The 12914-nt window shown below is 40.4% G+C and overlaps 1 protein-coding gene across 2 annotated transcripts in view; it reads right to left on the minus strand.

The window, feature by feature from the left end:
- The window catches only part of LOC137795882 (frizzled-3-like), a 30015-nt gene that overhangs the window by 6846 nt on the left and 10255 nt on the right, over nucleotides 1–12914 (minus strand). For both annotated transcript variants that reach the window (XM_068593552.1, XM_068593470.1), the window contains exons 3-7: nucleotides 4780–4976; nucleotides 3696–3998; nucleotides 3350–3512; nucleotides 2638–2937; nucleotides 2173–2424 (exon numbers count right to left, since the gene is read on the minus strand). In XM_068593552.1, coding sequence (XP_068449653.1) covers nucleotides 2173–2424; nucleotides 2638–2937; nucleotides 3350–3512; nucleotides 3696–3998; nucleotides 4780–4976 — 1215 coding nt within the window. The remainder of the gene's footprint in view (nucleotides 1–2172; nucleotides 2425–2637; nucleotides 2938–3349; nucleotides 3513–3695; nucleotides 3999–4779; nucleotides 4977–12914) is intronic.

Raw genomic sequence — 12914 nt, forward strand, 5'->3', positions numbered from 1 at the left:
CAAGTGTTTTTAGCCCAGGCAGCCAGTTTGAATGATGGAAGAGGGAGAAATCCTTGAGAAAACAGCTGTTTTAGCAGCTGAACTGCAGTTGGGATGTACAGCGACCGCTGTCTTGAACTATATCGAATCTCCCACCAGAGGGCAGCAGTTTACAGCAGTTGTGTAGATTGAAAGGTAAGTACTGTTCTGCAAATTTTGCTCGTAGAGTAGCGTGCACAGTATATTTAAGTCATGGTTTTATTTTTCTGTAAGATAAAACTCCACTGAGGAACCATCAAACACAGCAGCTGCAGTGTAAACAAACTGCTCACATGGTGATCGTCATGCAGCATCAAAAACATGCACACAAATATCAAAATCAGTTATAAACAAACAAGTAGAGAACTTATTACAATTCAGAATGTCTTTTAACACACATCTCCTTCAGACAACTCCATGAGCAACAGGACTTTTAGAAAGCTGAGGCGTTTCTTGCTTTTGAAAGAACCAGAGGCATGTACAAGGTTCATTCTGTCTCAGGCTGAGATACAATGTAGGTCCTAAAATAAGAAGCCCTGGGCCTTCAGTAAATTACTACCCATGCACACATACAAAAGTGAAGTCACTTGAACTTGAACAATGGCCACAGAATCTTCAATTATCCTCAAGCATGCAATTGTACCCTCTTACACATCTTTGCACACAAAACTCCCTCGGGATAAGATCAAATAACACATCGCAATATTGAAATTCCAGAGCTACAATAGCTACAAACCCAAGCATTCACACATACATACGCTAACAAGTAACATAAGAACTTGCACCTGCCTCTCATGAAGTCTGTCAGTCACAAATTAGCTGACATATTTCATTCACATTAGAAAACCACTGTAACCGCACTCTGCAGAATGATGGAAACATGATCAAACGTTTGAAGTTAAAGTTTTTATGTCTTACAATAATTGAGATGCACTGATGAAAAGCATTTCTTGTCTCATGAGTATGCAGTTGAGTGTTGTTGTTTTTTTTTTGCATTGTGAACATTTATTTGGTTATTAATTTAGCACCAGACGGCACAAAACACTACTCTCCCACAACTCTTCACAGCTGCTACAAAGACGTTGTAGAGCACAGGCAGTAGAGCATGACTGAGCAGGCCCCGAGAGAGACACAGAAAGACAGCAAGTAGAGGTGGAGACTGACTGGGAAAAATAATTAAGTGTGTGAGAACCAGCAAAGAGAATGAAAGACAAAGAGACAGAGAAACAGAGACGGTAGTTTGTGAGGAGTCGGTCTTGAGAGCTGTATTAGCTGAGCTAATGATGCATACTGCTCTCTGCTGCCTCGCCTCCACAAATACCAACCTACTCAGCCACACACACAATTATTATTACTCCAACAGTCCGTTGCGAAAAACCATTAAAATAACCTGGGTTTGACCTGCTGCGCTTACTCAACTTACTGCTTACGGACAATTGACCATCATATAAAATGCTTACGATAATCCGTCTTATCTTCGTTTGTTTACAACATGTCTGACTGCTCATGTTTTATTTCCCTGTTGACTTTAATGTAGCAATGATGTCTGTCTTATTCGCAGGCCTTAGCAATTACTTAGAGAGTACATTGTTGCCATGACTAATGAGACAGTATTAAAAAAATATATAAATATGTCTTAAGTTATAAAAAAAAGTGGAATTGTCCTTGAAAGGATTGTTTATTCTTAAGTGTGTGTGTACTTAATGGGGAGAAAAAACACTGTATCCTCCACAGTGTGTAACTGAGTACTTCATCCCTGTACTTTGGTAGTGAGCGTGTGTGTGTGTGCGTGTGTGTGTGTGCGTGTGTGTGTGATACAGACAGATCATGGGGAGTTTGCATGCCTGTAATAGGAATACAGCTGGATATCTTGTCAGGAGTGTGTCTGTTTTCAATGTCCAGCTGAGATGACGGGCAGATTCTAAGAAGCCATCTGTTTTCACACAGAAGGTAATAGAATAGCTTTGATGAGCTCCTCAACAGGCATATTGATCTTGAAATATCTGGGGGAATTTACAAGATGATGTAAGTATACAGTGACATTGGACCCACTTCTTGCCAGCTTTTCTCCCAAAAAATGTCTTCACATCACTATTAACTTGTGACAAGCAACAAAGCAACAACAGACACTATTTGACCTCCATCTCTCTTTACCTTGTATGGGCAGGGGATGTGATAGCGCTTGCAGTTCTCCTCCATCCATGTTGTCTCCCAAATGTTCCTGTTGGTGTGTTCGTACAGGTAGCACCCAATCACAGTCAACAAGGGGACCAGGTAGAGAACGGAGAACACTGCCATTCGGATCATGAACTTGACTAATTTGGTCTGGTTCTCCTTCTCCAGAGGGATCTCCATGCGCACCCGATTCAGAGCCACAATCCCGACTAACAGGAGAGAGACACCCACCTGAAGACAGAAAGGCAAGTTTGACTCAGAGACAGAAAACGAAAATATAGACTATCCACCAACCTATTAACTAATCTATCCATCGCTCCCTAATTGCAGTCAACAAACCACTGTTGTTTCGTTTTATTCAATCATCCATTAATCTCTTCACCAATCCTACTCATCCACTCTCTCATCCGCCCACTCACTCATTTATCTTTTGACTGTACTCACCGCCACGTTGAGGCAGAGCGGTGCGAGAACAAACCACCTCAGGGCGTCGATGTCATACAGCCCTATGAAACACACTCCACTGATCCCATCTCCTTCAATTTTGTTCAAGGCCAACAGGGTGACAGTCAGGGCCCCTGGGACCCCCCAGGCAACAGCATGGAAGAGGAGGGCTTTCTTCTCAATGGCCTCGCTGCCCCATTTAGGCACAGCGGCCAGGAACCAAGTGATCGTCAGTATGACCCACCATACGCTGCCGGCCATGGTGAAGAAATATAGGACCATGAAGAACAGGGTGCATACCTGAGAGAGAGAGTAGGAAGGATAGCTTGTAGTCCATAATGTGGAAGGTCATAAACTCATTAAAAAGAGAAATTATGATCAATTAAACTCTGATCTTAATCATCTAATAAGCATCTTACTGGAGTTTATAAGATCTACATTTTAAGCTATCACATGTTAAGAATGTTTCAAATTGCTACTTAAACGTCTGTTCAAATTTAATTTGATCAATCAGAGAATTACTGGCTCACTGGACTACAATAATGTACTGTCCAAGGGTTTGCTGGTCCAACGCTGCGCGCCGGGCCTAACAACACCCTTGAACAGTACATTACTGACAATACAGTACTGCCTCTCGTACCTTAATGCTTAAATAAAACATTGAGGAAAGTTTCTCATGTAAATGGATAATCAGTACATCATCAACTTTCACCTTGTTGTGTGAGCCCTGTGTTATGGTTGAAGCTCTGAACTGGGAAGGGCTGACTGCATTGCATGCTACCCTGTCTTCCAACATGAACCCCAGGAAGAAAACCAGTGACACCATGACGTAACAGACAGCGTAGAAGATTATTGGCCGCTCGGGGTATCGAAACCTAATGAGGTGAGAAACCAAGAAACATTTAACAAGCATAGAACAACAGCGAACACATTTTCTTTCCACTTGCTTTTCATCTATTTTTCAAGTGATTCAGTCATATTTATGCTTCCTAAGTTGAAGAATTGATTAGACTCAATAACTTGATCTTAGATATAATGCAACAATCATCCATTCAAACCTGGTAACATCGATGAGAAACGTCAGGAAGGTGAAGAGCGTTGCAGACAGACAGACAATGGAAACCACTCCAATGAAGTAGCGGATAAAAGTCAGTTCCTGCTTGTTGAAAAACATTGAGGGACATGGGGCAGAACAGTCCTTTTTGGCCATAAAAGTGTAACCCAGGTCTGGGTCGACCTTGAGCTCTCTTGGGCACCAGAAACCGTAATCTCTCTGGACAGTCAGGGATGACTGGTCCGTAGGATCCGTGCCTGTCAGCAGGTCCTCTGGACGAGGATAGGGCTCATCACAATCTGGGAACCTGGAAATTAATAATTCTGTTAGACCATGCAGCTTAATCTGCTATCAATTTTGCTTATCGATATAAATGGGGTGGACACGACATCAAAAAAACTTGTCAGTATAACTAAAAGTCAAGTCAACAGCATCAGAAAAATTTTCCAAAATGACCTTATTGCTGAGGTAACACCTTAAAAAAAAAATTGACATTGTAATCTTCAAGAAGGTAGAATTTATTTCTTTACTTATTTAAGTGAGAAAGAGAAGAAGATAAAGAGGACGGGGGCTGCTGTATGGAGATACATGGCGACCGACAAACAAAGTGACATCCGTGACAAGGTGCTGAAGTTCAGAGTTAGGCAGGATTGATGAGTTTGCAGTTGGCAGCAGTTCAGAGAGAAGCAGCAGGCAAAGAGGCAGTGCAGATTTGAAGTATATACAAACAAAACGCACCTTTTTAATCAAAACACACTTTTTTAGATCTGCTTTTAATGTGTAATTAATGCTGTGATTTTATATGATGTCCTTGATTTATGTTGATTTTAACCATGTAAAGCGACTTTGAGTATTTTGAAAAGTGCTATATAAATAAAATGTATTATTGTTGTTATTATTATTTTTTATTATTCATAACAACACATTGCAGGCTCAGTCTTGTGCAGATATACAGTGTACTTGTATTAAAAATGAAATAAACAGAATATAACCAGTTGCATTAGCGTAGATGCAAAGCCCTGTTTGTAACAACATTGTTTATATTTTCCCATACCGAGTTGATTATAAGATGTAATACACATACACACCTGCTACATTCCATGTCATCTGGCCAGGCTAATCCAAATACCTCCATGAGTTTGTGGCATTCATCCTTGGCCTGCTGGCAGAGCGATCGACATGGCATGGACACCTGGCCATACACGGTGCACACCGGAGCGTACAGAGCACACAGGAACATCCTCAGGTCCACACTGCAAACTAGGTTCACAATGGGATGAAAAGGCTGCAGATGAGAGAACATTATTTAGTTTATAATTTATGTTTGAACCTACCACAAAGCTTATGAGAGTAAGCATTGCTAGTGCAAAATAGTGTATCATGATTATGCAATGAGTCTTAAAGCTCTCTTGCAAACATCCACACATCCAACCAACATTATATCCCAATATCAGTGGGAACCAGCTTGACAAGGTTGTTATCAAATATGTCCTGCATGTAGCAAAGAAGGTTAAAGTTAAATGCTATCTGTGGCAAACATGAGAAGGCTCACATGTAACCTGAAATAGCCATCAAAGAGGATGGAGGGAGTGCCAGAAGGAGGACAAATGTGTTCCAACTCCTCTGCTGCAACTTATACTACCCAGTATACCATTAATATTTAGAGGCTCATGAAATATGTATAATGGCAATCATATTACCAAACACCGCTTTGAAGTAGGGGACAGCAAAGACGGTTGAGCCACAGTGATACACTGAACAAACAAACAAAGGGCTCCCCACACGCTAAAGATTATCAATTCTGCCCCTGTCGTGGGACTCTGGAAATTAAAGGTCAGGCTTGTGACCTTCAGGCTACTGAAAATGTGAGTGGGGGAAAGTACATACAGCTCCCTTAGCAATAAAGCGTGGTAGTCAAGCAGTTAGCGTACACCACCACATAAGTGCAACGCCACCAGTTTGATTCCAGCAAGCAAACGTTGATGCATTTCATACCCCTCTCTCGGCCCGCGTTCATTGCCACGTTCACGGTCAAGCTATTTCATAAAATTAAAAAAAAGGACCAAAAAAAATCTTGAAAGGGAATTTAGTATGTGTGTTTTATTCTCTGCTGTGCGCAGCAATACAGAGGTAACGGCTAAACTCAAGCACCGTGGGCTGTACACTTCCCTTCTGGTGATCGCTGGTGGCTAATCTGCTCATGCTGACAGATGAATTATTCATCAAGTTGTTCTATTTAGAAATTAAACCAGTGTACTTGATGGTGTACACCGATTTAAAACTATGCGAGTAGGTAAGTCACAGCCTTGTTTGTGAATTTCATATAAAAAGAGAACCACGACGCATCAATGAGGACGAATACCTAGAGACTACAGGTTTCATTGGTTGGTGGGAAACTGCTTAAACTTAAACAAAGACTTACATTTCTTCTGTGTGCATTATGCACACCCCCAAATATTCAACATGTCTTCATAACACATTTATTTGTATAGTGCTTTTAAAAGGTACTCAATCTTAGTGATTGATGTGCTCATACATCAGCAACAGCCAGCAACATTATGTGCACAGCGTGCTTCTGGGGTTATGTGTGCAAAGTGACCTGCGTCTAATCAGCTATTTAAAATTTCAAATCATCCAGCTTCACTAAAGCGGAGTATTGAATGCGGCTTTCACCAGAGAAATCAGAGCAGAACCATGACAGCAAAGAATGGAGCGTAGAACAATGAGTGTATATCAAATATGTGTACACGGGGCACAAAACAGTGCACTTACATTGATTGCTTGTCACAAAGGCTACAGTATATGCTTACAGACTGTATGAGTGCATTTGTGCAAATACCCATGCATCAGTGACTGTGTGTGTGTGTGTGTGTGTGTGTGTGTGTGTGTGTGTGTGTGTGTGTGTGTGTGTTATGAATGTTTCTGTGAGGAGCCTGGCCTTGTGAGTATGTTTTGATCGTTCTCAATTGCTGTGTTCTACATCTGCACATTGGAGAGATGTTCCACCAGTAAATGGATGCAGCGGTGCATGAGCTGTGTGACATAGTTTTGAGTTTTGCACGGAAATACATATACGCATGCCCACACATTCACACACACCACTCTGCTCCTTTCAATAATTTACACGTTTTACAACTCCTGTGTTGTTGTTACTATCTTGTGGACATGGAAGCTTCAATGTGTTGTGACGAGAAGCACATAAGCTTTGGTCGTGGACTGAAGCTCATTCAGGATGCCCTGCATTTGAACCACAATGTGTTGAATACAAAATTATATTTGGCTATTCAAATATTGATCCAAATTAACACCCAGTGGATAAGCTCTGTCATAACGGTTTAAATAAAATGTGTTTAGCTCTGAGGTCAGAAATAGTGTTGTTGTTGTACAGAACTGCAATATATTGAACGGTTTTAATATTCTGCTCCCCTCATGCTTGTCGATAGGAAGGACAAAAACTAATAAACTCCTCCCACATCGTCTTCAGCTGTGACAGATATAAGACATAACATTTTATGTTGACAATTCTGACATTCACCAAAAGGTTTTTCTATAAACTTTGTGAAGGTAGACTTTATGGAAGAGCTGTTGCATTGAATTTCATTAGTGTCCCTATTAAGGTAGCCATTTTGTGAATAACACTTTGTGTGAATAACAATCTCAGTGAGGTGGCAACAATACCACTAAATAAGAGGTAATGATGTCCGTTAATGTAACATTATGACTTGATAATGTAGTGTTAGCTTGACACAACACTATCGTTATAATGCGTAAGAGGCAAACAGTTAACGTAAATTAGGATATGAAAGTCTTCAGCTAACCTCGACAATAAGTGATATGGTCATCGCGCTGAACAACCTCTCTCACTCATACTTCTGGTATGAGCCCGAGGCCACACTTAACTGAGTAGTAGTTTTTTCTTGTACAAGTGCGTCTCACTGCCCAGCAGAATGAAGCCTTTCTTTATGTGTCCTTGTACTAACTCTACAGAAAATGTGTGTGTGACTCCCATTTTGTGTGTCCCCATTCTGCCTATTTCTCCTGTGCATGTGGGTTCATGCACGTATGTATGTATATGTGTGTGTTTCATTGTTCTTGAATTCTGGGTAAGTGATATGTCCCAGTTATTGTGTTTTCCGGTGTGTGAGTGTGCAAGGTGTGTGTGTGTGTGTGTCCACAAGTCATGCACACTATATGTGTGCGATTATTCTGGCAGTCAGGGCAATTGCCCCCCATCTCCCACCAGAAAGAGAATATTGATATTAAGTGGCCTAACTGTGTCACCCAGCGAGAAAGGAGGGGGGTGGCAATCAGCTTTCATGGAGGACGACTAGATTGAGTTGTCTGGCATTTTGTAGTCAGTTGTGATGGAGGAGAAGGAAAGGAAAGCAGAAAAGCCCTGAGGTTGCAGACTGCTACTAAGGGATGGAAACGAAGATGTAAAAGAAGGAGATAAGAATGAGGAGAATATAGAAATAAAAAATGAAATGTAGTGCATCAGCATCCAGCACAATTTTATCAACAAATATAAAATCAACCAGATCTGCAGTGCTCCTACACGGTGAAGCTACAGTACTGCTACCAGTTCATGGTTACATATTATATCCACGTTATTATTGTTGTGCTTCTCTTTGTGTATCTCTCAACCCAACCAGACAGAGACTGAATGTAATTTAATTGAAAAGGGCTGGAATATTTTATAGCAACAATTGAAACAAAATGCAAAGAGGCCACTGACAACATGGGCAACTTGCACATTAAAACGATGAAATTTAAAATACTATACTTCTCTTTTAAAGTAAAACACGGGTCAAAACTACATGATACAAATTAAAAATATGAAGTTGAAAATGAAAAAGATCTAGCAAAATGAAAACCTTCATAATGCAGATAATAAAATCTAGAATGAAGCAAAGCAAAGTATCTAAACGTAATCCATAATGCAGTGCTCCAACTTGACGTATCCACACATGGCTTTACGATGGTATGAATGGCTTGACCTCAGCCCTTTGGCAACCATATTTGAGATTCAGCCAATTCAGGGAAACATTTTGAATTCACAAATTCATCCTTCAGAAGTGCCCTGATAAAGAAAATATAGACTTTATGTTCCGAAAGCAATTTGTCTTGTACACATTATGTTTACCGTTTAGTGCATACATACAGTACAAACATAGACTGCCACCAACCTTTACAATTTCTGAACATGTCCCACTCCATTTAGCTACAATAACTTATTAATTTGCTCAACAATAATGGGCACTTCGATATTGATAGGAAAGCCTGATATTCTCTCCTACTACAGTCAACTACAACACATTTCCACTTGAAAGCTACTTACAGATATCCACAAAAAGGCTGTGCAACGAAACGACTGGTAGGTTAACAGGCAATGCTGGAAGAGAATCAAATTCAAAATAAACTTAAAGGTGCATTTCTGTATGTGAGTTTTTGATTCGGAAAGGCGATTCGCTGTCGGAATAAGAAACAGGGTGTTTTCTTGACACAGAGGGAAATTTTTAAAAAAGACCCTGACTGGTCCACCTCTTGTTCAATAGAGGGATTAAGTTTCTTTCTCTTTACTCCCTGTCTCCAAAGAAACCTAGGGGGAGGGAGAGAGAAAGAAAAAAGGAGAAAAAACCTAAAGTAAAAAAACAACGAAGAAAACCGGACATAGGCTAAACACAGAGAGAAGAGAGAGTTGTATGATTAACAGCCACGAAATAAAGCAATTCCACTTTTAGATACCAATAACCACTAGAAATTTGATAGCAAAATGAAAGCAGTGTATACAACATTAAAAGCACAGGGCGTGCTGTATGTTTAAAATCCTTTGACACCAACACATCTCTGGTTGAATATTTGCCGGTTTATTGGGTGTGTTGGGGATTAAAGAATATATGGTGAAAATATAACGGAGCACTGTGACATCAAATCAAATGGTTGAGGTGAAATTCTGGATATTATTGATCATCAACCACCAATCACATATATTTATCTTCTCTTTCCTACTAACAATCCCCCTAAGAAAAATAACTAAATTAATTATTGATCTCCAAAATACAAAATCCCATGATATGCAATTTTCACTTTGCTTTTTACACAATAATAAAACATTTGGGAATTATACATTGATGATAAGTGAAAAGATAAATGAAAGTAGTGTCATTTTGAAGTGTCTTTATTACATGGTTTGCAATTTAAGACTTTTACAGTTAACAATCCTGTACATAATCCAAATTGGCCTATCCACAAAATGAATTTTTCTTGCTTGGCCAACACCCAACAGTTTAATCGTTCCAACTGATCATCAAACTAACACTCTTTGATATAAAAAGAGGATTGTGTTCAGATCCAAAACAATACATTGTATATGGGTTTCTGTACTTCTGTGATATTTTTGAGTAGTTTAGCCTGTGTGTGTGTGTGTGTGTGCGTGCGTGCGTGTGTGTGTGCGTGTGTTTATCTTTAGATCGATTGTCGACAATCCAGTCAGCCAACACTGCAGAAACTCATACAGTTTCAAGTGTATGAGGAGGAGGACGAGGAGGGAGGAGGAGGGAGGAAAGGAGGAAAAAAACTGGAATGGCATGGAGAAAAGAGTGGCAGTTTTCCGGTGGATTAGGGAGTCAAATGGATTGGAAGTAGTGTTTAGAGTGTGAGAACCTGAGACACACATATATACTTCCTGAAACTCTCACCAGCCTTGTGTTGTGGTCAGATCAAGGTGACAGGCGGTTGGGTCCAGCCTCCAAAGAAACAGCTCCTGAACTGGCAGTAATGCCCACTTAAAAAAACACTTTGTGTTTTGGTATTCAACGTGTGCAACATCTGATCTGATTCTGGATTTTCACATGTAGTGCATGTTTGTCTCGTCTTCTGTATGATGTACATTTACTTTATATTTATGTTTATAGTTGTTTAGCGTGCTTTCAGGAGCATTTAAAGTCAAGTAAAAAACTGGTGGCGTGCATGTTTTGCCAATAAGTAGTCATGAAACATTTTTGTGCACTGCGCTTGTCTCTTAAGTAACAAATCAGTATCCTCAATCCCTTAAACCTGCACATTAAAAGGACTTAAATGTTGATCTTTTAATGCACTGGTAGACACAATGTGTCATTTCTTGCACCTCTTTCTGGCAGTTGAGGAGGAATTTAGAAGACAAATATCAGGCTTTTTGCTGCTAAACCTTGCAAAAGTCCATCTGGACACATCACATTCACACGCCCTCGAGGTCGTTTTCTTCCTCTCGTGCCATCTCTATCTCACATAGTAACTCACTTTCAATCAGTCGGGCAGGCCCTGCAGCACGAATGCTTTCAAAGCACATCAGCTCTTCCTCCATTTGCTAGCTACCATAAAACCTGCCTGCAACATTTGCTTTCCGCTGGCTATTACAACTATATCCTCAATCTATATCTGAATTCATGCAGAAGCTGTAATGTAATGCTTGTAATGTAATGCCAGATTTCATAGCAATTACATGATCCCTCCATCTCTCCTTGCACCAGCTCACCTCCTATTTTTCATTTTATTCTCTCAGCATTGTTTGCTTTTCTTTCTGATTAGGTTTAATCTCGAGCAACATTTCCTACCATACCACTCAGTAATGCCCACATGTAAAATGTGTTCATAGACAAATTCACACCACACACTCTCTGGCTGTGTGCCTGCCTCTTCACTCCTCTCACAGGCTCGTGAGAGAGACAGGCGTTGGCCATGAATAGATGAAATGAACAGGCCGCGATGCTCTCCTCCCTAATCTCTGAAAAGACAGTTAAGAAAGGGGCACCCTTCTCTCACACTCTCTCCCTCTTTCATTCATTTGTTCGTTTATCCATGCCCATCCATCGCTCAGTTGGGAGGACCGGACAAAGCCGTTAATGGCATTCCCCTTCACGTTCACTTCCCCTCCTCCTCTCCTCCTATCTTCTTTCTCCTGTATTCATCTCTTATTTTCCTTGCCTCCCTATTTACTCCTGGCAATTACGCTGACATGCACTTGTCCTCCTCTACCATTTTCTCTTCCAACATCAGCATTCATTGACTTAACCTAGGTTTTTTTTTAACCGGCCGTTTGACAGAAACCATCGAGCAACATGCTTCCGTCACTCCTCTTCTTTATGTCTTAATCCCAGTGCACCTTTTACCCAATGTTCTCATCTCTTGGTTTCTTTTCAGTCACCCAACTATTTGATCTCATCATTTGCCTTCCATTTTTTATTTCATAATTCATCTGCTTGTTAATAACCATTAATTTAAACTTGTTTGTTGTCACTTGTCAGGAGCTTCTTTGCTGTTTTTTTATTTTATTTTTCAAAGATACACATATGATGTACTGTGTTTCTAGCCTCAGAGAGCCTCGATCTCACAAGCTCAGTTTTCTTCCACAATATTTGAGTCTGGAAATACTTGCAAAAAATGTTTTGAGACCTGGTAATATCAAATATGCCGCTGCTTACTTGTTAACTGAAAACGACATTGCAGGTCGGATCACAGGATCAGAAATCTCTTGCTGACTGATTAGGACACAACAAAACACCCTTCATTTAACAACAATAAATCAGCTAAAATGATGACAATGGCTGGTTGAATGAATGAAGATGAATACATTGGGATCTCAGTCTGAAGGTCCGGTTAGGATAGTTTGGGAAAAAGATGGTTCAGAAAATGGTAATGGTATTACTGAACTGTCAAACATCTTAAATACAGTTTAAAATGACTCAGACTGCTATCTTTCTCGAGTTAAATCATGTCTGTCTTTACCAGACAACAATGAACAAAGCAAAAAATTGTGGGTTGACTTGCAAAGGCTGCTCCGTCTCTCCACTGCACAATGAAAGCCTCGGTGTGGGTGGAGACGTTATATCCTTCAAGAATACCACGTCTGGCTGTGATTACATGGCTTTGACTGCAAATATTACAGCTTGTAGACTTTGCATCTTCACAGCTTCCAAGACAAATAGCGGTAAAAAGTAATGTGCATATTTCAAACAATAGCTGGGCTACCAGTATGAGTCCCTTATTTCCTCCCTTTCCCTATAATGGCCCGTCCTTTACCTCCTCTTCCTCCTCCTCTCCTTGGTTTAGTCCAGAACATGCAGTCATCATCTAATTTCCCTCTCCCAACCTGTCTGTCTGTCTCCCTCCATTCCTCCCCTTCCTTCTCTGCCTATTTATCTACCATGGCAACAGGTAATGTAGTGGCGCTCAAAGAACCATGTCT

The sequence above is a fragment of the Clinocottus analis genome, unplaced genomic scaffold (genome assembly GCF_023055335.1).
Source record: "Clinocottus analis isolate CAN_PGR_092001 unplaced genomic scaffold, fCliAna1.0.p SCAF_1, whole genome shotgun sequence".
Taxonomy (NCBI): domain Eukaryota; kingdom Metazoa; phylum Chordata; class Actinopteri; order Perciformes; family Cottidae; genus Clinocottus; species Clinocottus analis.